Source organism: Mauremys reevesii, linkage group 6 (genome assembly GCF_016161935.1).
Source record: "Mauremys reevesii isolate NIE-2019 linkage group 6, ASM1616193v1, whole genome shotgun sequence".
Taxonomy (NCBI): Eukaryota; Metazoa; Chordata; order Testudines; family Geoemydidae; genus Mauremys; species Mauremys reevesii.
This window is the reverse complement of record NC_052628.1, coordinates 76,320,918-76,345,967: the sequence shown is the minus strand read 5'-3', so window position 1 is coordinate 76,345,967 and position 25,050 is coordinate 76,320,918. Positions and strand designations below refer to the sequence as shown.

Genomic DNA, 25,050 nt, shown 5'->3' with positions numbered 1-25,050 from the left:
TCACAACCCTGTGTTTAGCAGGCCAATGCTCAAACCACTGAGCTATCCCTCCCTGCACTATTCATGGAGGGAGGGAGTGGGGAGCAAGTGACTACAAAACAAATCTGGTCTCTTTATTGTTTTGATCCACTCCATCTCTCTTATACATCTTGCGCTGGCAGTAGACAGTGCAGTACAATTGCTAGCCATCGTCGTCTCCTGGCTGCTTGCCAGAAGACGGTGCAGTATGACTGCTGTCCATCGTCATCTCCCATTTATGTCCATGTGCCCCCAGCCACCCTCACCAAGGCCAGCCAGGAGCACACATCTGCCCAGGCGCCTCTGACGAACCTCACCGAGGTTGGCTAAAAGAGCACCTAAGAGATGACAACAATGGCTACCAATTGTAATGCACCGTCTGCTGCCAAAAGGCAATGAGCTGCTGCTGTGTAGCAATGCAGTACCATGTCTGGCAGCACTCAGGAGACATACGGTGACGGTGAGTTGAGCGGGCTCCATGTTTGCCGTGGTATGTCATCTACACGGGTAACCCAGGAAAAAAGGTGAGAAACGATTTATTGCCGTTGCTTTCATGCAGAGAGAGAGTAGAGGCCTGATGACATTTACCCAGAACCGCCAGCAACAATGTTTTTGTCCCATCAGGCATTGGAATCTCAACCCAAAATTCCAATGGGCAGCGGAGACTGCGTAAACTGTGGGATAGCTACCCTCAGTGTAATGCTCCGGTAGTCAACGCTAGTCTTGGTACTATGGACGCACTCTGCTGAGGTAATGGTCTTAAGTGGGGACACAATCGACTGTATAAAATCGATTTCTAAAAAAATCGACTTCTATAAATTCAACCTAATTTCGTAGTGTAGACATACCCCGTGAAAATCATGCTGGTGCCAAACTTCCTCAATCTTTGCACTATGGACAGCTTGGAGCATTTGTCCACTCTTTTTGGAGATGCTTTTCTTCATCAAACTTAACAGAACACTAAGGAGTTTGCAGAGGAGTGGTACCAATTTAAATTGAGTTCAGGAAAAAATTTGAAATATCAGATATATCTTCCTAGACTTAAGAAAAAAAAGATTTCAGGTAAAACAGCATCCACTCCCAAGCAAACCTGCCTTCTAAAAATAAAATCTTACTCACCTCTCCCTTTCTACAGTCAAAAACTTTTAAAATATGCATATAAATAAAGTCCAAAATTTAGGATATAAGCTCTTTGGGACAGGGACATCTTTGCATACTTTATGAAATACCTACAGAAGTGATTGGTGCTGTAAAATAATGTTTAGTTGGCTGTAGTGTCAACTGTGGTAGGCACTTCTGTTTTTCTTAACTTTATTTTCTCTCTTCCCACTTTTCATCCCCTTCAATCTTGTTCTTTATTCTTATCTCACCACCACTTCTGAACTTGACCATAGTGACTGGCCTGGGCTCTCCTGATCTCAGTTCTGTGTGCTCTGCCACATTTTGCTTGCTCTGAGCCCACTAGCTCTCCCTTCCTGGTCCTACTTCCTCCCTATATTGCGTTCTCTTCTTTTGTGTTTCACCAATCTCTTACCCAATGTGCTTGTTAGGAGTCCCCTATTTCAGTTGTGCTCTCCCTGCATTTGCTCCTACACCTCAGTTCCTTGGATGTACAATGGGGACACTTACATCACAGGGGTATTGAAGATAAATAAGCTAAGGATTGCAAAGCACGCTGATACTATGGTACATACATTAGATAGACCCACTCTTAAGGAACCGTCTTCACTCCTAATACCTGGAATTGTTTTGAAGTGTGCATCACCCTCCTGTGGTGAGCTGGGAAGACTAATCAGCTAGGGAACAGTTCTAGCTCTGTACAGCTACTGGCACAGGCCCATCTATTCCATGCTATCTTAAGGTCTCAATGTACCAACCAGTGTGTTCCATGGAAGTCCTATCAGGATCAGCACACTGTATTTATACACCCTGGGGGGGCAGATTGATGAGCAGTTATTCATATAAAATGATCCATTTGAAGTCAATCAATGGCACCTACCAAGTAACTGTTCTTCAAGGAGTAAATCATATATATGCACACTGCATAGATGTAGGCACTAGAAAACGTTCAGCTCACATCTGAACTCATGTACATTGAAAATTTAATATTTAAACATTTTACTAAAGCAGGTATTTTCATGAGGATTAAATGCATCACAATCAGACATTTCATGTATTAGCCCATCATAACAACAACATTTAACATTTTTAACAGCTGCGTAACTCTAAAATGCTCACAAATTTGTCAAAACTTGTAAACCAACTCCATAAGTGGGTTGTGACTAAGCATTAGTTATTTTAGGTCCAAAAGGAAGTCTATTAAAATTAGAAAGGAATAAAACAGACTTGGATGGAATGATTCCTGGAACCTTAACTCTGACATTACTGACTCCATAAGCAGAGAAGATACTGGTAAAATTTAAGTCTGGCGTGACTTTCACAGGTAGATGTCAGTGGTAAATCTTCGAGAAAATTCTACTAAGGACCTAAATCTAACAGTAGCTGTTCCTCAATTGTGTTCTGTACACATTAGCAATGGCAACATGTGGTATGATTGTCTTGTGACTGGACTCAGAAAAATCCTCAATACCTGCACAATTAGGAATGTGTCTATATTAATTCTTCTATACAGTAACATCTAAAAAAAGAGAACACGTGTTCAGCTGAATGGTTATATAATCTTCAATGAAGAGAGATTGCAGAAAAATGACACTTCACAACTAAATTTCTTTGTAAATGTGCAATATATTTATTTTCTTTCTTAAAGAACGTTTTTTTTTAAAAGCAGTAAGATAACCTAACCATTTAAAAACCACTAATGTAAGCCAGTTATCAGAAGCATTGGTATTTTTTATATACAAGAAAAGCAAATACCTTTTTCTCTCGGATTTTTTTTTTTTTTTAAAAACACAACTGGTCCCTGCAGAAGGCCAGGGTCATAGCAATACTCTTCCTTTTCCCCAGATAAACTTTTTCCCCCTGCATATGACAACTCCTTAAAGCAGTTCTCTGCCCTATGAATCCAACAGCTTTGGTATCTACCATTTTTCTGTGGAGGAGTAAAGAAATTTGCAGACAGCATGAATTCTCCGCCCCCAGAGGGGCTCGGAATTCCCCGAGGAGTAATTGTCAAGAGCAAAACAAATATTGCTTTGCAGTTCACCTTTAACTCAGTTCTCACACCTCAGCCAGCAGCTTTGTTAGGCATGGGTTGATTGCATAGATCTTGAAAATTGATCAAAAAAGTATTTTATTTTAAACAGTCAGGAACTATTTCAACAAAGCAAAGGCAAAGGATAGGGGTATTCTGGATTCACCAGGGATTCTTTTTGCAATAAGAATTCTTGTTCTCATCCAATCATTCATACTAGGAATCTGAAAGCCTCCTTAATTCATTTTGGAATTTAAGTCCTCCAGCTGTCTTGGGGGAGTCATGGCTTTGAGAGCCTAATTATTTGCCTGGGTTCTTTCAAATAAGAGTTCTCATTCTTATTCATGCTTTCTTAGTTTTCAAATTAAAAGCTTAGAAACTTGGGAGATTAACATGACAATTTAAATGATAGAGATAAAATTAAAACTCATGAGTAGGTAATAAATAAATTTTCTCTTTTCTCTCTATATTGTCACTAGAAAGCAATGAAAATGTAGCTTTAATACACAATATAGAGGGGTAAAATGGAAACACTGGGGGTTACTCCCAAAGGAGTCTCCTAAAAATTATTTCTCACTATGCCATATAAATTTCCAGTTTGTCAGAAAAAAAAATATTTAGGAGTTACATCTAATACATTTAGAGGCAAAGAAACAAATAGCATACCTATTGTGAGTACGTTTTCAAGTATCTAATGTAACATTTATTAAATATATTATCAACATTCTATATACTAGGGTAGGTTTGCGTTCTTTCTAGTGGACTTTGAGGAATGTAGTGTTTTTTGGGGGGAGAGCAGGGAGAGGAGTTACTTTGTGTAAACATATCTTCCCTTCCAAGGTTCTGCATTCAGCTAAGGAAGGTTAGATGCTATTCCTTTCTAAGCCAATTAACATCATTTTAACAACTTGGTAGAAAGTAGGTCTGCAACTTGTCACCACCACCAGTTGTCCCTCCAAATCATTCACTGGCGGTGTGGTAATTAGAAATACTATATTTAGTATAATAGTGGTCATGTGACATCATTACAAAACTGCAGTACACAAATTCACATATCAGGAATCATATAGCATGCTTGTCATGCGTCAGGAAAGGACTGAAAATATTGCAAACAAATTTTTTCAATAAAAATAGGCTATGTTAGACAATTTTATTGAATTCACTTCCTTTTATTGCAGTGTCCCCTTGTACAAAGTAGTAACTGCAATATTCAGTGTTGAAACATTAGAAAAGCATGTGTGACAGTTATAGTACAGTATTATCAAAATATTACATTTTCAAACCCAGTGGATAACTAAATACCCAACCAAGCTCAAATCTTTAAATTATTTCCATCGTTCATTTTTAAATATGTAATGTCAGAAAAGCATATAAAAAGAATGTATGTAAAAGTAAAGAAACCTAAAAATACAGTCAAACAAATGAACAAAAAATAAATAAATTGATTTCTTCAGCTATGGTTGTTCTTTCTAAACCCATAAAAAGAAATTTCATCAACAGAAATAATGCAATTGCCATGTGTCAATGAGAAATTTTATATTTCAAGTCATTAACAATGATTGGAACTTAAAAAAAAATTTGGCTTCAAAATCATATAGTTCATATAGACTAAATAGAAATTGGAATGACTGTCACTAGCTAACATCTGTTGCTCACAATTACTAGTAACTGTTGAATTTTATTAGAGTGTTACAATAAATCTTGAAACTGTTGATCTGGTGTCTAGTGTTAGTGAAGTTTTGAGAGTGCATATGTGAAAAGCATCCTACATTATTTCACAGCCTACAATTCCCTCCCCATTCCCAAATGCATATTTAGATATATTTTATATAATTTTATACACATATATGCATGTATGCACACACTTCATTTGGTTCCTGCATTACAGATAACAAGCAATGATTTCCTGAATGGACAAAACTTTAAATAAGTGTACCTGTGCACATTTTCAAGATAGCAGCACTAAGTTCATGCCTTATTGTCCATCTGTTTAAAAACAAAAAAAAGAACGAAACATGGCAACAATTCCATGTTCACTGAATAATGAGACATCCCTACCACCTCAACAAGCACTGCAAAACCTGTAACAGACACAATGAGACTGTTACCTTGTTTTTTTCTTTCTGTAATTAAACAGCACTTTTATTAGCATTTGTTTGATTATAAATTGTGACTTAACCAGGCCCATGTTAGCATTAATTTACTTTGTACTTGGCAGCAAAACATGTTGCTTTTAAAAAAACTGAAACAATTTAATCAATTCAGATCCAGACTGGTTGAAACCAACAGCAAAAATGGAGATTATTTTGTGACTTACCAATGACCTGACTACAGCATGCACAGTGGATAAAGCATAGAACACATCTCCAATTGTAACTACTTCAAGCTGTATCTTATTTCACAATGACTAATAGCTTTGTCCTTCAAAAGGAACTATTACTGAGTATTTAATATAATGCTACTTTAAGCATAAAAATATACCTTTTCTATGGATCAACGTCAATGAAAATCATTGAAGCACTAGCAATGTGACCCAGTAACATGCCCAATACTAATATCTAGAGGTTGTGAAATGTTTTTAGGCAATCCTTTTCTGAAAAATATATAGGAGTTTTAAAAATAGTCCACATTACCCACCTTTGTATAAAGGCTCAAGTGAAGTTTTTTATTTGTGTTAGAAGACTAAATTAGAAAGTAGTCAAAACATACACTGGAAGGACACACAAATTGGCAGTTTTTATTAAACAAACATGAAAAATGTGTAAAGTATCATGTATGATAGTCTAAATTTCTAGATTAAGCCTGAGTATTTACTTAGTAAGACTAAATGTAATGTCTGACAACTGAATGAACTGACCTAAAAACATCTCCCCTAATAACTAGTGGTCCATTTAACCATTTGATGAAAGATTCAGAATTTTAGTTTTTACATTTTATATTAGATGGAGTAGCGAGATTCCACATAGTGTTTACAGTATTCTCTTAGATGGCATCACATTGCTCATATTTGTTCCTTCAAGCCTTAGGTTAACACTTTCTTCAAATAAACTAAATGACACCAACATCTGAAGGCCAAGAATTAAGACGGGTCCTCTTTTTAAAAAATTAAAATAATCCAAAAAGCTATCTTTGGCCTACAACAGGAATAGTTTCATATTAGAGCTGGAGTAAAGACTGACACACTAACCTTCACCAAGGTAGCCAAAGTTACATGCATCTCAAATTTTGAATGGAAAGAGGGGCACAATGTCAAATCTGAGAAAAGGGGCCTCCCATCATTTATCTAGCACAATTACTTTTAACGGTACATGTTAAGTAGTACTAAGTCTTGGACAAAACCATTATGATTTTTTATTCCAACTGACTTGCCCTACCTTTGTTTCAAATCTAATAGATATCATTAGAAAATTCTGAATAGAAAACATACAGTACTAAAAATAATAGCTTAATGGAAGACTGAAAAGCAGCATTAATTTTATTGTAAGATGGAAGAGACTAGAAACTAAAGGAAGATTGATCTAAAGTCTTAGTTGAAGGCAGATTTTGACATTCTATATAAATTTACAAAATCGGGTGTATGGATGCAGTTTGGTTAATTTCAGAAGGCACCTCAAGGCTAAAAGGCTTTTATAAATCTATAATCCTTTAATTGATCAAAAATAAAAAACACTTTTATTGCTGCTATTCAAGTAGCAAAGAAAAAGCTTGTTGTTTTGTTCTTCAGTCTAACAAGGAATCCTCCCTCATTAAGCAAGATTAAGTTATAGAAGAATTTGAATAAAACTGAAGATTTCACAACTTTAGAAATACAGTGACTTTCCTTGTGTGCTTTCAAGTCAGTGGAACAGTGAAAGAAGTCACTTTTTGCCTTTGCGATGTTACTCTTAGTCACTCTCTTCCAGGCACTGAAGTACCATTTCATAACAGTTGCACGTTGCACAGTATGTTTAGGAATAGAAGGTAAGAACACTCTGATGATTCCCACGAACAAGAAGGACTGGTGGCAGGTCTTTCGACAGAGCTTCTAACCAGGCCATGTATAGTGCACTAGATACTGCACCTTTTCGTGCAACTGGCAAACTCCTACAATTTGAAGAACAAAGAAAAAAGGAAATGGAAATGAAGAATGGTTTCAAAAGCAAGTCAGAGTACTAGTAGTACTGCATAAATACAAAAAATACAATTTGAAAGAAGGTAGAAATTACTAAATGTTTAATTCTAACCCATTTTTATAACATTTTCATTTTTTTAGGCTACATGTATTCAGCTCACAATCCTGAGAGAAAAGAAATTAATTAGTTCTGAGCCAAAATTGTCTTAAAAAACCCAACCAAACCAAAAACCACCATAACAAACAAACAAACAAAACCCATACTCTGGTACATGGACTCAATTGTAACCTATTTTTTTGGCATCTCAAAGTTCACCTTAATTCTACCCACTCCTGAAATCTTAGCCTCCACATCAAGAATTTTCTGGGGGTGGGGCTGGGGAGGTGATGGAATCAGCATTTCACTTGTGGCTTCATTCAGAATGGTTCTCCTCACTTGACCAAGATTTGGAGAGTGACTGTTTTTCTACAAGATAATGCTTTTGCTTCAGACTGCAACAGTCTATAGTCACATTACTCTGCCCACCAGCCCCTCCAGAGTATTGGCAGAATCCTTCAATTCTTGCCTCACTGGAACCAGTTAAATCATTATTTGTATTGCTCAAGTTTAATCTTTTTACTGCTTCAGAGAGCACTGAAACCATACATGGCTTTGTACAGAGAGCAGGATGTGTGAAATTAAAAAGAATTTCTACACTGAAGAGTTTGTAATCCAAATGTACTGTAAGTGGGGACAACAGTACAAAAGAATATGTAGAGACAGGTACAATATAGGCAAATGGGATATGTGGTAGCTGTAGATGGAAGGCTTCATGGAAGATTTTTGTTTTTAAACAGCAATTTGAAGGAGGAGGAGAGCAGTTAATATATAAGCAGCAGAATGCCTGTATGAGTCACAAGCCAAATTACAAAGCATTCTCTCTCTAATTCTACCTTGTACTCTAAAAGACCGTACCTAGGATAATACACAAAATATGTTGTATTACCTATATAACAGATACAGTAACTCCTATTACTGTATCACTGTGAAAATAGTATTAAAAACTATAAAAACAGTCAACCTTTACTTACATTACAATTACATTAGCTGTGCTTGAATGTTCTTTCAGCAACTCATTTAGCCTAATCTGGCGGTAGCTCTGTAATTAAAATGGAAAAAAAAAATCAACCCAAACTTGTTAGGGAGATCTATTCATTATTTCAACAATCCAGAATCAAGTACAATTCTCATTTATTCAAGAAATGTGCAAAAAGATGTCAAAATGGATTGCTATATTGTTTAAAATAGTGCCTCCTTCCCTCCAACTTTTAATAAATCACTCAGGTTTATAAAGTAAACATATATCCCTTCTATCAAAACTTCTACCTCCTCAGCTGCCTAGAACAAGAGAGGTTGCTGGATTCCTTCCAAGGTTCTGTTCTTGAACACTCATGTAAGTTTCTAGCTAGCAACTTATAAAAATGAAGTCCTCATCCTGGCGAACTTCTGGTTGATGGAAGGGAGAAGAAGATTCCTTCCTATTTCCCCATGCCCCACACACATCTATATCCTAGAACCTCCTGTTGTGAGGTTCCACCACTCTACCCTCCCTCAGCATTCTAAATAGTGCTGTGCAGGCCTGTGCCCACTATCCAAGTCTCCTGTACTAATCTACCCCTTTCTCAAGGCACCATTTTGGGTCCTCATCCTCTTCTTCTCCTCCCAGCTCCAGTACCTGCTTCTGCAAAAGTCAAGTTTACCTAAATCTTGTATTTGCTCTGCTTCTGAACAGCATCAGTAGACCGTAACAGCTGTTAGTCTCCTTGTGTTTATATTTGCAGAAGCAATCAAGCTGGCTGCAGACTCAGGAAAAGAACACTGCATTGGTACATACCCATACAGGTTCTCTCTTTAATTATAGGGGCCAGAAACACCTTTTAAATTAATTTCTGCAGTTATTGATGACTTAGGTCCCTCAGGGAGCATTTCCTGCTGTCCAACGTTGAGTGAGCAAGTGAACTTTTCCTACCTAACTTACTCACACCACACCCACTTTGTAATGGAGCAAAGAAGTTTAAAAAAAAAAATCAGCTCATTAAAATGGGGTACATGGGACACGTAGGAGCACCACTCTTTGTCAACATCAGTCAATTCAATAATTAAAAGGCATAAAGGGATACCTTAGTTTTGTAAAGCTCAAGTTCATTATCTGTTATTCTCCAAGGCTCATCTTCTTTCATTTTATCTGCAATGTCTTGTTCTTTATCGTCTTCATGAAGTCTGAATGGCTCAACCATTTCTTCAAAAGCTGCAATACTAGAAGGATTTTTTAAACCAATGTTCACATTAAAAATATACTGTTACTCTTTTCAGTGCATGTGATTTTCCATGCAACAGAAAAATATTCCTAAATATAAGTCAATTCTTGTATATTTTGTGGTTAATTACCAGAAGTAATGTCAACTGGAATTCTCATTCCTTTGTTTTGATACTAGAAACCTGCTAGTTTGTGAAAGATAAATAAATAAATAGCACCTATGAATATTAATATTTTAATCAGATGTTAACTATCTTAAACTTAATACTGTGGGAACTGTCTTTTAGATTTCAAAAGTTACATACAAAATCGATTTGTTTTTTCTAACAGTGATCTAGACTGAAGATCATTAACAGAGAAGAAAGTGCCACACTGGCTTCAACTCCATTTAGAAATGTAAGAAAAAAGTTTTAAAAAAAAGAAAAGGGGGGGGGGGAAAGAATTACAAGCTTCAAGAGGGAGAGTATCATCCTTCTAGAAATGTAATGATATAAGGAAATGAAGAAGAGTAAAAAACAGCCATCAATTTAACTCAAGTAGATATGAGAGAAATTGGAATTCAATTAAGTTTTGATGACAAAAGTTTTGGATAAATATATTTTACATTTTTATTATTCCATGTAGATCACACAACACATGATATCAGAGTGAAGAAATGAAACTAACTCCATGGGTCACCAGTATTAAACAAGAAAAACAAAAAATCCACTTCTGTTATCATGCAGTCAGCTATCTGTAGATACTTCACAATTTAGTCAACTTCACTGCAGCATGCATCATAAATACACCTAGGCTACTTGAACTCAGCACACTCTGGACAGTCACTCTTGCCCCAAGCATGCTTCTTACCTAATGGGGCTATGAAAAGGTGATAGACAGATGTACATCATCCAGAGATTTCTGTGGGAATTCCCAGCAGCTCATTTACAGTAACTTTAAATCCACTTTGTGCTACTGGACAGGCACAAATGGGATTTCACAGGGCAGAAGACCTAGCTCAGTAAATTTATCATGGATGGGTCATACTGCAGAGATGCCTGAATTCTTACACATCAGGGAACATTTAGGGAATTTGCTCAAGACGTGCGCAAGGCTCATACCTACTGTGCATATCAAATTTACTTGAGATCAAAAATGTCCCTAACTGTACAGCTAAAAAGATAGAAAGCTCAATAGCCAGATTTTCAAAATGGTTGAGCAGTTCCTCCACTGGCTGAATTTTAAGACTCTGCACTTTAGGCACCTTTGGAGTTAAATTCTGCATCACTTTGTGCCAATTTCTGCTGTGAGTCCCTGAAGATAACATACATGTGTCTCAAAATGCTTTACCTGCCCCCAACAGCTGTCATATCAATTAGGATATTTAAAAAGACAAACACTAGTGATAATCTAGGAAGCTATTTAGTTTGCTCATCTACAATATATAGTTTCAGTATAAATATTTTAATAAAAAAGTTTCTGATGATTAATACTTATCCATCAAAATAATGAATATGTACAACTCATGTTAGGAATTCTAGACAAATATTTCCAGCACTTGCCAGGCTTTGTTGAAAAGCAACTGGCTCAGATTACTCTGCTACAGGAATTTTCAAAAGACACGTATTTTATATCTTTTATATATTGGACAAGATTTCAGGTGGAAGATGATGCTCAATCTTCTGACCTCTTAGGTCTATTAGGACATTCCATCATAAAATGGCACTAATAGTATTAGGAATCAACTGCAGTCAGCCAAATTGTTCAAGCTTGAGAAGTAGAAATATTTAATGATTATTTGGATAAGAAAATTTCAGCAGGACTTGGATTTTCTCATGCATTCACTGAGCTGATTAATACTGACACACAATTGATTTAAAGATCCAGCTATATAATCATTATTTTGGGTTTAGAGATGTATGTGAGTATGGATAAGATAAGTATACACAAGTTTTATCTTAGTTTCTATCATCTTTCAATTAGGGTAGAATTACTATAGTTAACTGCTCATTTTGTTGAAATTAGAATCTAGCACTTTCATAGGGCTAGTCTACACTTACCAGCCGGGTCGACGCGGTGAGTTCGACTTCTCGGAGTTCGAACTATCGCGTCTAATCTGGACGCGATAGTTCGAACTCCGGAAGCGCCGGGGTCGACTCCGGTACTCCACCACTGCAAAAGGCGGTGGCAGAGTCGACCTTGGAGCCGTGGACTTCGATTCCGCGGCGTCTGGACGGGTGAGTAGTTCGAACTAGGGTACTTCGAATTCAGCTACGCTATTCACGTAGCTGAACTTGCGTACCCTAGTTCGACCCCCGCTCTTAGTGTAGACCTGCCCTTTGTCTCTCTCTACTTATGAGATTCTAAACCAATACTGCATTCTTGGCATGAGGAGCTCACCACCTGCACTATTCTCTGAAAGCTTATGTCTCTGTAACCATCTAGTTTAGTTATCAAAATACATATGTACAGAATTAAATACTGCTTTTCATGTTACAAAAGAAAATTAAGAATGCAACTAGTAAATGATGCTTCTTTCTGGAACATTTTCAACTCACTTTTCCTTCTTTGGCTTTGTATTAATATCCCCAAGTACCATGATGTCTGAGAAGTCTATCCGAAATTTGCTGAGCAGAGTAGCCATCCTAAATTTAAAAAAATTTAGATATATGTTGTTATATAATATATTTTGTCAGTTAACATGTTTATAGGGCTATTTTTACAGAACAAAGAGACATGGATGTTCACTCAAAAAACAATCTAATTTGGAACTACACAGGTAAGCATAAAAACAGTAGAGAGAGTGAGGCACGGCAAGGGTTTCAACAAAAATCATACAAATACTCTGTTTAGACATTGGCATGTCTGGATGGCTCATTTAAAAGTATGCTTAATACAAGGTATTTAAAGTTTTTAAGGATCTAAACACTTCACTGAAAAAACTCCCCATAAAAAATTGAGACACCTGAACACAAAATAAATGTTTAGTTTGTGATCTGATTATCACCAGAAGTTGGGATTTCCTGCAACAAAAATTAAATGCCGTCTCCAGATGTTTAATAGTAATTCAAACAAATACTGCTTCATCAGAGGATGCAGAAGGAGATTTAGCACAGCTTTATGTACTTAAGCCAACACAACTTTTGGACAATGGGATCATTCTAGTTATGCCAAAAGGTTCATATACCATAACTTATTTGTAAACCAGACAGCTGTTTTACAGAACAAAGCCAACAGACTTTCCAAACTTTTAATTCCCATCACTAGAAATGCAGCATTAATTTTCTTTAAGTGTTAGGGTTTTCTGAAAACCCTATCAGGATGTACCTGAGCATCCGGAACTGTCTGGAACATAGTATGCATTGGGGCCATACAAAAACCTTTGCATGCCACCAAATATTTGGAGCAGAGGTTATAAAAAGACTGTAGTCTCAACCTCTTCAGTCTTTCTGCTAAACCCAAGAGTCCTAAGAGAGTAGAACTCTAAGGAAAAGATGGGAGAAAACTGTGATTATATAGAGGCTCTTGAGGAGCTGTAGTTACTAGAATAATTTTCTTCTTCTTCCAAGTGGTCTCTTTCTATTCCCACTTGTTAAAGTTTAAGCAAAGACTGGTGAACTGCCCTCCAAAAGTAATCAAAAGATCTAAATGCCATGTCAAGAGATTAGTGATGTTTTAAAGTGTGTACAGAATTTCAGATAGCAGCCTTGCAGAGATCTATCATGAAAACATTGAGATATGCCATCAGTGCCACCGTAATTCTGAAGAGTGATCTTTGAGACCCTAACGTACCTTTCAGTTTCTTGAATGCCCTCTCATTCTGTTTAAGGATATGTACAGTACAGGTGCAAAATTTACCACTTTTTTTTTTTTTAATAAGCATGTCCCATCATAATCTAAATAGTCAAACTTCTGTAGTCACCCTCAGCTGTGCTGTATTACTTTTTAGGGAAAGGATGAGAAAAAATTGTAAATATCCCAGGGCTCAGTAGACCTGTCTTAACTTAAGGCCCAATTCTATGGCTTTTCTTACTAAGGTGAGCAAGGGCTGCCAACTTGGGTCCCTATTTCTTTACCATATTAGATGAGATATCTGGCACCTATCAGTTTTGTATCTAGATGTTTCCCTAACCTAACAGACTATTCTAACCTTTCAGAAGTGGGGTAGTTAACATATCATAATGGTTCTTAGACTTAGCTTTGTGGATACAAGTCAACATTTATAATCTATTATGGTTGGTCATATTAGTTTCCGCTCCCTTTAAAAAACACAGCAAGAAACAAAGTATTTGCCAAATTGGAAAAACAACAGTAGTAAAGGCAAAATTTTCTTTATGATTACATCTCAAAAGCTTAAAGTAGCTTAAAATGTTTCAAATGTTGTTTGTTATTTTAAACATGATCATGTGCTACATTAATTAGCATTCAGGTACCTCCCAATTCAAGTGTAATAGGAAAAGGTCATTATTAAATAAGAAAAACATTTATCTATTGTGCATGATTACCAAGTTCCATAATACCATAAATGTTTCATTTAAAATTTAAGGTTAACTTACGCTCTCCTATCATGATCAATCCTGTTTATTTTTCCACCAATAAACACTCTGATCTTACAGTCTTTCCATTTTTTCTTGGTTGTCAGAAGATAAGGAATCAACAATGTCAAACCTGCATTAGACCATAATATTTAGAAATACATTGAGTAGTTAATATGCAATGTCATCTTTCTATTTAATAGCATAAATCCACAATTTATATATGGTATGAAGAAGGCTCCATGTTTGTCAAAGAGATCACAGATTCCATGACCTCCATGACTTCTGCAGAGGCCGGTACGTGTGGCCTGGGGGTCGCCTGAGCAGCTTGGGGAGCCCCTGGGCTAAGTGCACTGGCTGCTGCTGAGGCAGTCTTGGCCCCCCCCAGCCCCATCTCCCAGCAGCAGGAGTTTGGAGGTGTGTGGGGGGGATCAGGGCTGGGGTGTGGGGTAGTGCTTACCTGGGGGGGGGGGCTCCCAGGAAGGGTGACAGCAACTCCCCTCCCTCAGCTCCTAGCTCCAGGTGCTGCCACTGCCTGCAGGCATCGCCCCCCTAGCTCCCATTGGCAGCAGTTCTCAGCCAATGGGAGCTGCAGATCCGGGGCTTGGGGCAGAGAGGAGGCAGCACACGGAGCTAGGAGCTGGGGTTGCTGCTGTGTAGGGGAGCCAGCCCAACCCCCACCAACCCTCCTTCCCAGCACAGTCCATGACTTTTACTAAAAATACTCACAACTATAACATAGCCCATTACCAAATGCTTTTATCATCACCACAAAATTATCTTACCCCCATCATCAAAAAGCCACCAGACATCAATAGTGTTTTTCCCTTGCTTCTTCTGAAACTGACAGCTAGCATCAAGAAGTCTTTGGTCAGCCAAGTTTAAAGGAGCACGTGGGCCTTTCGAGTCTAGCAATTTGAGAAAAAGAGAATTTGTAAAAGTTAAGAAAAACTGTTGCTTAATCTCCCCAATCTCAAACTCAGCATTGTAGTATTGCTAAGTTTTCCAATATTTGCATTGTTAAAAAAAATTCTAACTTTAAAAATATTTAACTCCAGACTTTACAGTTTGCTAAAATGGACTTGTAAAAATGCACACAGAGATAAGTTTAAAGAGTTATCAGGACTTCACCAGCTGATGAAACTGGCTGTTCTGAAAGATTAAAAACTGAGCAGAAACAACAAGCAGACCTTTGGTGGATAAGCACAGTTTGCAAGACCTTCTCTCTCTCTACACTTATAGCTACAATCTGGTCCAAACATCAAAAAACATACTTCTGAGCAATAATGGGTGTACGGTTGCTGCTCCATGCATCTCTCATACTGAAAAGACCTGCTGCTCTTGTTTCACCAAAACACATCTGTAGGTTCTTTAATATTGTCAAGTTTTTTTTACCATGACAAAAATCTTAGAAAACTACAACTTCTGAAGTATTATTTTAATTTCTTACATTTTAAAAAAAGAAATATATAGTTAAATGCATTAAGGAAGTTAAGACTATAAACAGAGTCCATTTTGATGCTGAATATTTATATAGTATTTTGTACAGAATAAGATGTACAGAATAAGATGGTTTTGTAGGTTCTGAGGCTTAGAAAAATTTTACAAAAGGTTTAGTTGCTGTAATTACAAAGGTGGCATTTTTAGTTAGATAATGAGGCTATAGATATAACTGAGAAAGAAACTAAAATGACTTTCTGTGTCTGTTAGGTTTATTCAGAAGTGAAATGGACGGATTAAAAAAACAAAACAAAAAAAACCCTCCTTCTCAGTCAAATTTAGATTTGGATACAGCAGCCAGCCACTTCACTTGGTATTTAGCTTCTAAGCCAAACGGTATGAATTTGATTTTACAAAACCAAAAATAAAAATAATTTCTGGTGTAAACTACAATTGACTGAATTAATGCATTTATACAGAGCTCGAATTAGGTCAGTACACAATGGTACAGCACACTGGCATTTCTCCCAAGCCACCATCTTGTGCTCCACAATCTCTGCTTTAATTTAAAAGAGGTAAGTTCTCTAGCAATTATAATTCTAAAGAAATTCTCCCTTCATATTTGAGGATAACTGATTAAGCAATGTTTGCCTGAATCTGTGGAGAGCCTGGAACAATAATTCTGAAAAGTGTGAATAGCCCCATTCATTTCACTGAAATATTCACTAAGATGCTCAAATGTGATAAAGTACAACATTGTGAACCATTTCATTGCTTGTGGAAGCATAAAGTGAGCTGCATAGTTTACTGAGTGATGTCTCAGATATTACAATGATGATCTTATTAAAATCTATACAGAAAGGAATGAATTAGAAGTTTGGCACCAGGACTGAGCACCATTTCAGAGAGTACAACTACTTATTCCTCCCCTCCACTACAAATAATGGCACCCAGAGAGGCATGTGAGCCCCACCAAGGAACCCAGCAGACTTCATGGACACATTCAAACCCCACTGAGGCAGAACCAAGTTCAGAAAACCTCACAAACATGCACAATCGATCATATTTTGAACATATACACATCTAGTATGCGCACTGTTTCAGCCAACTCCTGAAGAAAGCTTATTTTGTTGGAGGACTTAGAGTACCACCACCTTTTTCTACCACCACAATTTGACCCCTGAATTTCCTAATCCAAGTTAAACAGATATCCAGGATTCCACCTCACGGTTGATACTCTATACATAAAGGAGTGAGAAAAAAAGAAAATTGAAGGTAGCAGTATGGAAAAAATGGATTGTAACAAAAAGATGGAAATGCCTGCCTTTTTTCAACAGTGGTTGTGTTGGAGTCTTGCCATCTTCTTCCTCCTCTGGAAGATGTTTAAAAAAAAATACAAAATAAAGGTTAATATCCTTTGTGGTGTTAATGAAGATAAAAGTAGTGTACACATTCAGAAAATGAGACATAAAATGAAGCAGCACACCATGAGAAAATAACCACAACATGGATGAGGTCCAACATATCCTGCAATAAGGATTAGCTCTTTAAAATGTGTTAATACTTCACATAGCCATAGCGTTTGTCTTCAAAAAAAAAGACAAGAAAAACATTTCCTCCATATATTAATGCAAGGTGTCTTGAATCATTTTTAAAATATTCTCTTAACGTACATTTAATTAAACGTTCTAGTTTAAGGCCAATGTTCCTTAACTTTGGTAGCCTTAAAGTTAAACTTGCATATAAAGATTTGGCCAAATTTTCAACAAGTACTGAGTGCCTACAGTTACCATTACCTCTACAAAAAATAACCCAAGCTTTTTATTTAGGTGCCAAAGATCTTGGAGCCTTACTTTATGCATCAAGGTTTTAAAAATGTTGCTTACACTTTCAAAGTGACTACTCAAGTAATATGCAGACCGCATAAATGCTCGGGAACTCCAAGAGAAAAAAAAATACTATTGTAATTCAACATTGCAAAAAGAATGGTCCAATCTCACAGCTCATTAGAAAGTTACCTTTATGTAGACCAGGAGTTTTTTCACTGGATGGTGGAGAAAAAGCCTTAGACGTGTCTGTCTCAGTCTTTTTGCTATAGTCCACATTTACTACAACATCCTTTGAACTTGGAGATTTCTCTTGAGAGGACAGTAATTCTTCTGTGAAGAGATAAATTATTAATATTGATAAAATTTCTGATTGCACCATTAAACATACTTCTAGCTTGTAAAAATTATCTTTTATGGATAATTAATGATGTAATAGATTATAAGATATAGCACTCTGGAGAAAATCAACTGTTTTGTACAACTTAATGAACAGCAGTAACATGCTACATACACAGAAATTCTACCTCTGAAAGTAAGGAATTATTTTAGTTTAGTCCCTGATTATACCTTTTCAAATTTTACAGGCGTTGAACTATGTCACTCTGTAGAGACAGAGCTAATTCACCTCTATGGAGCTGGAGAAAATAAGGAGTTTGAATCCTCATATTTACGTTATGTCAAATTCTTAGTATGAGAAGGAAACTGAAACCTTGGGCCTTTGGTATAAAATAGATCCTAAAAATCTATGCTCAATTTCTATCTCAAGCTGAGCATTTTTCCAAAAATATTAAGAGTCACAATACAACATTTCCATAAAGATGCTTGCTGAAGGTGGCTTGTCCAAAATCTAGTGAGTAAGAACACACCTCTTTTCAGCAGACAAGCTCAGGCAAAGGCCTTTTTAATGGAAGATGACACTAACAGAGGTAGTTAACTACTGATTGATTGTAATAGAAAAAGGCACAGTAGTGTTAAAAAACCCTGTCAAAAACTGATTTCTCAGCCAGAAGTTATCAGTTAAGTCAGCAATGGCTCCAGCCTGTTGAGACTGCCTTAAGTTTGAAACCACTGGTAAAGCTGTCAGGAACATATGATCCCTGCCATGAGGTATTATATTAGTGAGGGGTGGCAGAACTGCCTATTATTAAGATTGCCTCAAACTTCCCATTATAAGACATAAGCAACTGAAGACTATAATTAAGCTACATTTTAATCACGGGTATTTTTAATAAAAGTCACAGACAGGTCATGGGAAGTAAACAAAAATTCACTGCCTGTGACCTGTCCATGACTTATACTAAAAGTATCAGTGAATAAAAATGGGGGGGGGGAAGGCTGCCTGGGGCCCCACGGGTGCTGGGGGAGGGCAGACTGGCTGCTTGTGGGGGCCACGGGTGGCAGCACGCTGCCCAGGACCCCCGCAAGTGCTAGGGGTGGCAGCGTGTAGCCCAGGACCCCTGTAGGTATTGGGGGGATTGGCGGGACTGGCAGGTTCCCTGTCTGGCTCCGTACCTCCCCCGCCCAGCAGCAGCAGAGAGTTTGGGTGTGTGAGGGGGTTGGGGCATGGAATGGTGCGAGGCAGGCTCTGGGCGGCGCTTACTTGGGGGATCCCTGGAAGCTGCAACATCCCCCTTGCTCAGCTGCTAGGCAGAGGTGTGCCCAGGCAGCTCTGCGCGCCACTTCTGCCCAGGGCACTGTCCCTGCAGCTCGCATTGGCCATAGTTCCTGGCCAATGGGAGCTGCAAAGCCAGCACTCTGAGTGGAGGCAGCATGCCGAACTGCCTGGCAACGCCTCTGCTTAGCAGCTGAGCGAGGGGGATGTCGCAGCTTCCAAGGAGCCCCCAGGTAAGCGCTGCCCAGAGCCTGCCTCGCCCCATCCCATGCCCCAACCCCCTCACACACCCAAATGCTGCTGCGTGGGGGGGCGCGGTGGCCCAAGACTGCCCCAGCAGCGGCCGGTGTGACTAGCACATAGCTGCCCCTGAGCCAGGCACTCCGGCCGCTGCAGAAGTCATGGAGGTCATGGAATCCATGACTCTTGTGACAAATGCACAGCCTTACTTATAATTTTACTAAATTCTAATTGTCTGGGCTAAAGTTTTCGATGTTAATAGTCTGCCTCAGACTAAATTTTTTGGGAAAGTTTTAGCCAAAATGGATCAGCCACTTCAAAAGAAGAAAAATGGGTTGTTTTGCCCATGTTAATTCTGTCAAGCTTTTATTTGAAAACCTCTAGTGCCCCTCTGCTTTACAGTGCCTTGAAGTTTGGCGGTGGGTGGCCTTTTTGTCAGGGATCTGTTTTTGCTGTCCTCTAAAAATCCACCCAAATTTGGTCAAGTTTTGAAAAATCTGCTTGCACAACGCATACTTCTTAGATTACGGCAGCTAAATTCCACATAGATTTAATCTGCATTGGTCATGCTCCAGCCTAGGGATGAGAAGGATTTTCCCTACAATTGCACCTCTGGGCTGCTTTAGACTGAAACCCACTAGGTTGTGGGCAAGACTGAGATTGGATGAATCCAGGTGGTGAGAGTGAAGATTCAGAACATTAGAATGACCATTCTGGGTCAGACCAAGAGTCCATCTAGTCCAGTATCTCACAGCAGCCAAAGACAGATGCGTCAAAGGAAATGAACAGAATATGGCAATCAAGTGATCCATCCCGTTGTCCAGTCCCAGCATCTGGCAGTCAGAGGCCTAGGGATACCCAGACCCTGGCGTTGCATCCCTGAACAGCGTGGCTAATACCCATTGATGGAACTAGCCTCCATGAACTTATCGAATTCTTTTTTGAACCCAGTTATAGTTTTGGCCTTCATGACATCCCCTGGCAATGAGTTCCAAAGGTTGATTGTGCATTGTGTAAAGTACTTCCTTTAGTTTGTTTTAAACCTGCTGCCTATTAATTTCATTAAGTGATCCCTGGTTCATGTGTTGTGTGAAGGGGTAAATAATACTTCCTTATTAACTTTCTCCATACCATTCATGATTTTATAGACCTCTATCATATTTCCCTCACACACACACTCCATGTCATCTCTTTTCCAAGCTGGAAAGTCCCAATCTTTTAATCTGTCCTCATCTAGGAGTAGGACTGGCTAGGCAAGGAGACTGGGGACAATAAGATGGGTGTTTGTGGAGTAGACTGGGAGCCCAGAGGGTGAAAACTTGGACTGGTGGATCAAAGAGACTGGGATGAAAACCTGAGGAGTGGAGACTGGGACTGGCCATTTTAGGAGTAAAGGACTGGACTATTAAACTTGGGGTGGCGAACAGACAGGACAAGGGCAGGTTGGAGGGGATGGGGCAGAAGGGATCACACTCAGTGGAAATGGGCAGAAGCTCTGTGGTCACTAGAGCACACTCCACAGCTCAGAATGGAATACAAGAATCCTGAGTCTCACCAGTCTTCTCTCATCAGCAAATATCTGTGAAAACCTCTGGAAAAATATTTTATCCCCCCTCTAATACTGGTCCACACAGAATATGACAACATACTTCTGCTATTAGTCACTCAGTTAGCTCAAGTGGAAGAGGTCTTAGCGGTGGATTTAAAGGTTCCAATTCTGCTGATAGCCCATTTGGTGTCAGTATGACATCGCATGATAAAAATATCTTTTTTTTTTCCCTCAATTTTCTTTATTTTTTAAAACTAGGAAATTACACCCAGGAAAACTACATTAAAAACACCACAATTAAGGTTACAAAGTCAATATATGCCTGAATTAAAATTGAAACCCTGGGATAATATTAGATGATGTAATTAAAAACTAAGTTAAGTACTTGATTTTGCCACTTTAATAATGTTCTTTTAACATAATGTTTAATAAAAACAAAAACTAAGTCTATAAACTACTTTCTTTGAATCATCACAAATTTTTTGTATTACAAATGTATTATCTTTATTGTTTCCTATTTGTCCAATGCAGATGTACCATCTCCAGGCTTTTTATATCACTAGAATGGAAAAAAATTTCTATGGAAGAATCCAAAATGTCTTTGGTCATGCAACTTTTGTTAAATCAAGTTTAATTTTCTAGACCGCAGATACTTTTCTAATATGCAGTATTGATTTTCTGGCCTCATTTGAGTTTGAGAATGTATTAGTAAAATATTAAATCCTTGCGGAAATTTAAGTATGTAGGTGGTTACAAACTAAGAAGAAAATAATGTATGTAGTGCGGTTTCTAAAAGTTGTTACAATACAAAATATAGAACATTTATCATTAAAAGCAACCCATCAGTAACAGAAGTCATACCTACTCCACCTAGTTTTCTTTTGTACAAGGTTAACAGAAGTATTTTTAAGTTGACAAAATATTAGAAATAATTGTAAACACTAAATCTCTATACTTCATTTGTAGGCGTAACAAATAGTTTATAGAATACTTAACTAATCATTGAACTGATGTCCAGAAAACTGTGTAAAATTTGGCTGTCCTATTTTTCTCTTTTCTAGGAGGCAAAATAAAGCATACCTTGTCCCTGAAGGTGAGAAATATCCAAACCTTCCTTTAGGCGGATGACAACTACACCATACTGAATGTCAAAGGCATCACTGTAAAAGGGTAAAAAAAGTTGCATTTTTGTCTTGTTCTATTTTTATTTCTTAACAATCCCAATTGAGATTTTTCTCTTGGATTTAAGCTTCATGTACATAAATTGTACTTCACAGATTTCAAGTCCCAAACTATTAAGCCACTTCAAAAGACTGAATATCATATGCTGAAGTGTAATAGACAGCAACTGTCTCAATTTCACTTCCTTTCTGTATTGCAAACAGTGATCAAATGAAATACAAACAACCCATTCTAAGCTCCCTGGGAAAGGTGAAAGCATGTGTGGGAAATTTAATCCTTTTGAGTAGTACATGAAAATTCTTTTCACCAGAAGTCCCAAAATATTTTATAAGATATCCCCTAACCTGACAACTAAAAATTCCAGAGAGGCCTCTGAAAACTATAAGAACTGAAAGAAGTTTAAAAAATATACAAAGTAACAATTAATGAATGCAGTGTGTATGGAATTTGATGGTAACTATTTTTTACAAATTATAGCATTCATAATAAAGAAGTCAGGTTTCAAGACAAGTTCTAGCTAACTCTGGTTTCCATTATGTGTAACTTACAGGAAAAATTCTCTCCTTAAAAAAGCAAGGAAATTAAAAGGACAAACTTTATTAATTAAAAATTAGACTAAGTCAGGAGTGTCCAAATCAAAGTTCCAATAACAAAGGAACTTACCCATACTGCACACTGTTTTTATTTGACATTAATACTTAGTATATAAAGTGTCATAGCATCGGAAGACATCCAACCAATAATGGCAAACAGTTCTTGAATCTCTGTTGCACAAACACCCTAAATAGAAGGCAATTTCTTCCAGAACAAGTGGATTCACAAGCTCACATGGAAATCACCAGACAGACTATGTATGTATATTTAAAAGATGGGCATCTTCTTTGAGGGATGTCAAAGTTAGCAGAGGAACAGATGTTAGCTGAGATCATTATTTTTAAGTGGCCATGTTGCAACCTAAACTCAAAAAAGATCAGGAAGATGGAAAAAAGAGCATCACAGACACAGAGCAGTTCAATGTAGATCAGATTCCACCTAGCAACTGTACCAGTGTTTTACAGGACCAGACTGATTAAAGTCTGGAAGACACATGGTCAAATTAGAAGATGGCAGGGGAAATAAAGGGCCACCAAAAGAAGGCAGAAGAAAGATGCATGGATTATATCTGGAACATGGGTAGTGACTGACGAAAAGAAAGCTTTGAAGGCAAAAACGTAACAGTGCAAGACAGATAGAAGTCTTTGAGGCTGATGTAAGATACAGAAAAAACTACAAAGAAATAAAAAGAGATGCAGGCAAAACAACAATGCCTGGGTTCAGGAGCAGGCTGCAGAGACAGCAGCACAGAAGGGAGAGTACAAGCAGCTCTACACAATAGTGAAAGACTTCCTAGGAAAAAGCAGACTGTCAGAGGTCTCTCCAGGGACAGATGCTGAAAATGCATGACAAAAAAGCTAGAGGCTGGAAATAAGATTTCCATTCTATATTAAATTGTTAGCATTTCTCTTTGGTTGTGAACACTAAGTTAGAAATAGAAGAGGGATCAACAACACCTGCTGAAATTAAAGCCACCAGAGGCCTCACATCGGGGAAAGCTCCTGGGGTTGACAAAAGTAATAGCTGACCATCAATAATACCTATCCACATTGAAAAACAGCACTAGATGTACCCATTTTTGTACATTTACTGAGGAGATTTCAATATTAATTATTTGAAAATGATATGTTTGGGAATACTTGGAAACAGTTCATCTCTATTTCAAAGTATTCATCTAAAAACTGATTACACTCTTCTAGGAGGTACAAGAAGTTCTTCAGTTATATATTTTTGTTTACTGTATTTGGTAAAAAGAACAGTTCTAAGTTCTGCATTTTGTACTCACTGAAATAAATTGATATAGGTTTCCACATCCCTCATGTCAGCTTGTTTCCAATCTTTCTTAAATCCAACAACAAGAGTGTTTGGTCTCATTCGACCCAGACCAGCAGCCTACAAACAAAGCCAATCAAGCATTTTTAAAATACTAAAAAGTAATATATTAACTGCAGGTAAAATAAGAAAATGCTCTTACTTGCACTAAAGCTTTTATTAAAAAATTAGTTAGCAGCATAGTGAAAATATTGCATAATTACAATTCATTTCAATATGCATGCTTGAAAGTGTAAACTATAAAAAGCAAAAATGTTTGTACTTTTCTGACACCAATCACCCATTAGCTCAAACAAAATTGCAAGAGAAGTGTACCTGCATCAAGTACTGTCCCCCATCTCTCAAATCCTCTGCATGTACTGGTGCATAAAAGGCCTTCATTTTGTTTTTAATAAGCCACCGCTGATATCTGGCCAAGTCGGTTGACAATTCTTTCATGGCTTGTCTGCGAGGGCCCTTTAAAAAATGTACTACTATTAGTCCAAAGTGCATTTTAGAATAATCACTATAGGTTATTTTCTGAAAAATAGATTTCCTTTGTACGGTTGCATGAGTGCATTGATAATTAACCCAAAATAAAATCTAATACACTTCAAGTTCAAAAGATATTTTTGTCACTTCAAAACAACAGACCTATCAACACAAAGTAAAATTGACTCAGAGGGCAACAATAGGTCTCCCTTTTTTAGATACGTGCTTCTTGTGCTTTACTGGAACAAGAATTCTCAAGCTCCAATTGCTTCACCAGCAGGCTTGAACTCTGCCATAAAAACAAAAAAGGGTATTTTTGTTTTGTTTTTTGTAGCAAAAAAATATAGATATGGGCATAGCTATAGGCTAAGTACACAACAGGTGGTGTGTGGCTGCTTGTGTCCCAGCAAGTTTAACTGAAATTGGTGATCTGCTTTAATTTCCATATAAAGCTGCTAGTCTTCTCCCCTATGGCAACCACTACCTTAAATAAATCCAGACTCAGCCACTTCTGATTGGGTCCTGTGGCATGCAGCTGTTTCCTGCCAGATTCAATAATACATGAAATAGTTCGCAACAGAATCTGGTTAGTTAATCCTGGAGCACCTCAGATTGCAACAGCAAGGAGAGAGGATCAACCACTCTTACAATTACCTACAATTTAAACACATACTCCTTCCAACCTCCCTTAACATCTACAACTAGCTGGA

At 37.6% G+C, this 25,050-nt stretch overlaps 1 protein-coding gene across 1 annotated transcript in view; it reads right to left on the bottom strand.

Annotated features, from left to right (window-relative positions):
• Positions 1–4,845: 4,845 nt before the first annotated feature.
• Positions 4,846–25,050, bottom strand: part of SLC12A2 (solute carrier family 12 member 2) — a 114,476-nt gene continuing 94,271 nt past the window's right edge. The window contains exons 17-27 of the mRNA XM_039544523.1: positions 24,185–24,325; positions 23,823–23,929; positions 21,842–21,921; positions 17,550–17,690; positions 16,856–16,903; positions 14,877–14,999; positions 14,113–14,224; positions 12,115–12,201; positions 9,441–9,576; positions 8,352–8,419; positions 4,846–7,252 (exon numbers count right to left, since the gene is read on the bottom strand). Coding sequence (XP_039400457.1) covers positions 7,117–7,252; positions 8,352–8,419; positions 9,441–9,576; positions 12,115–12,201; positions 14,113–14,224; positions 14,877–14,999; positions 16,856–16,903; positions 17,550–17,690; positions 21,842–21,921; positions 23,823–23,929; positions 24,185–24,325 — 1,179 coding nt within the window. The 3' untranslated portion in view covers positions 4,846–7,116. The remainder of the gene's footprint in view (positions 7,253–8,351; positions 8,420–9,440; positions 9,577–12,114; positions 12,202–14,112; positions 14,225–14,876; positions 15,000–16,855; positions 16,904–17,549; positions 17,691–21,841; positions 21,922–23,822; positions 23,930–24,184; positions 24,326–25,050) is intronic.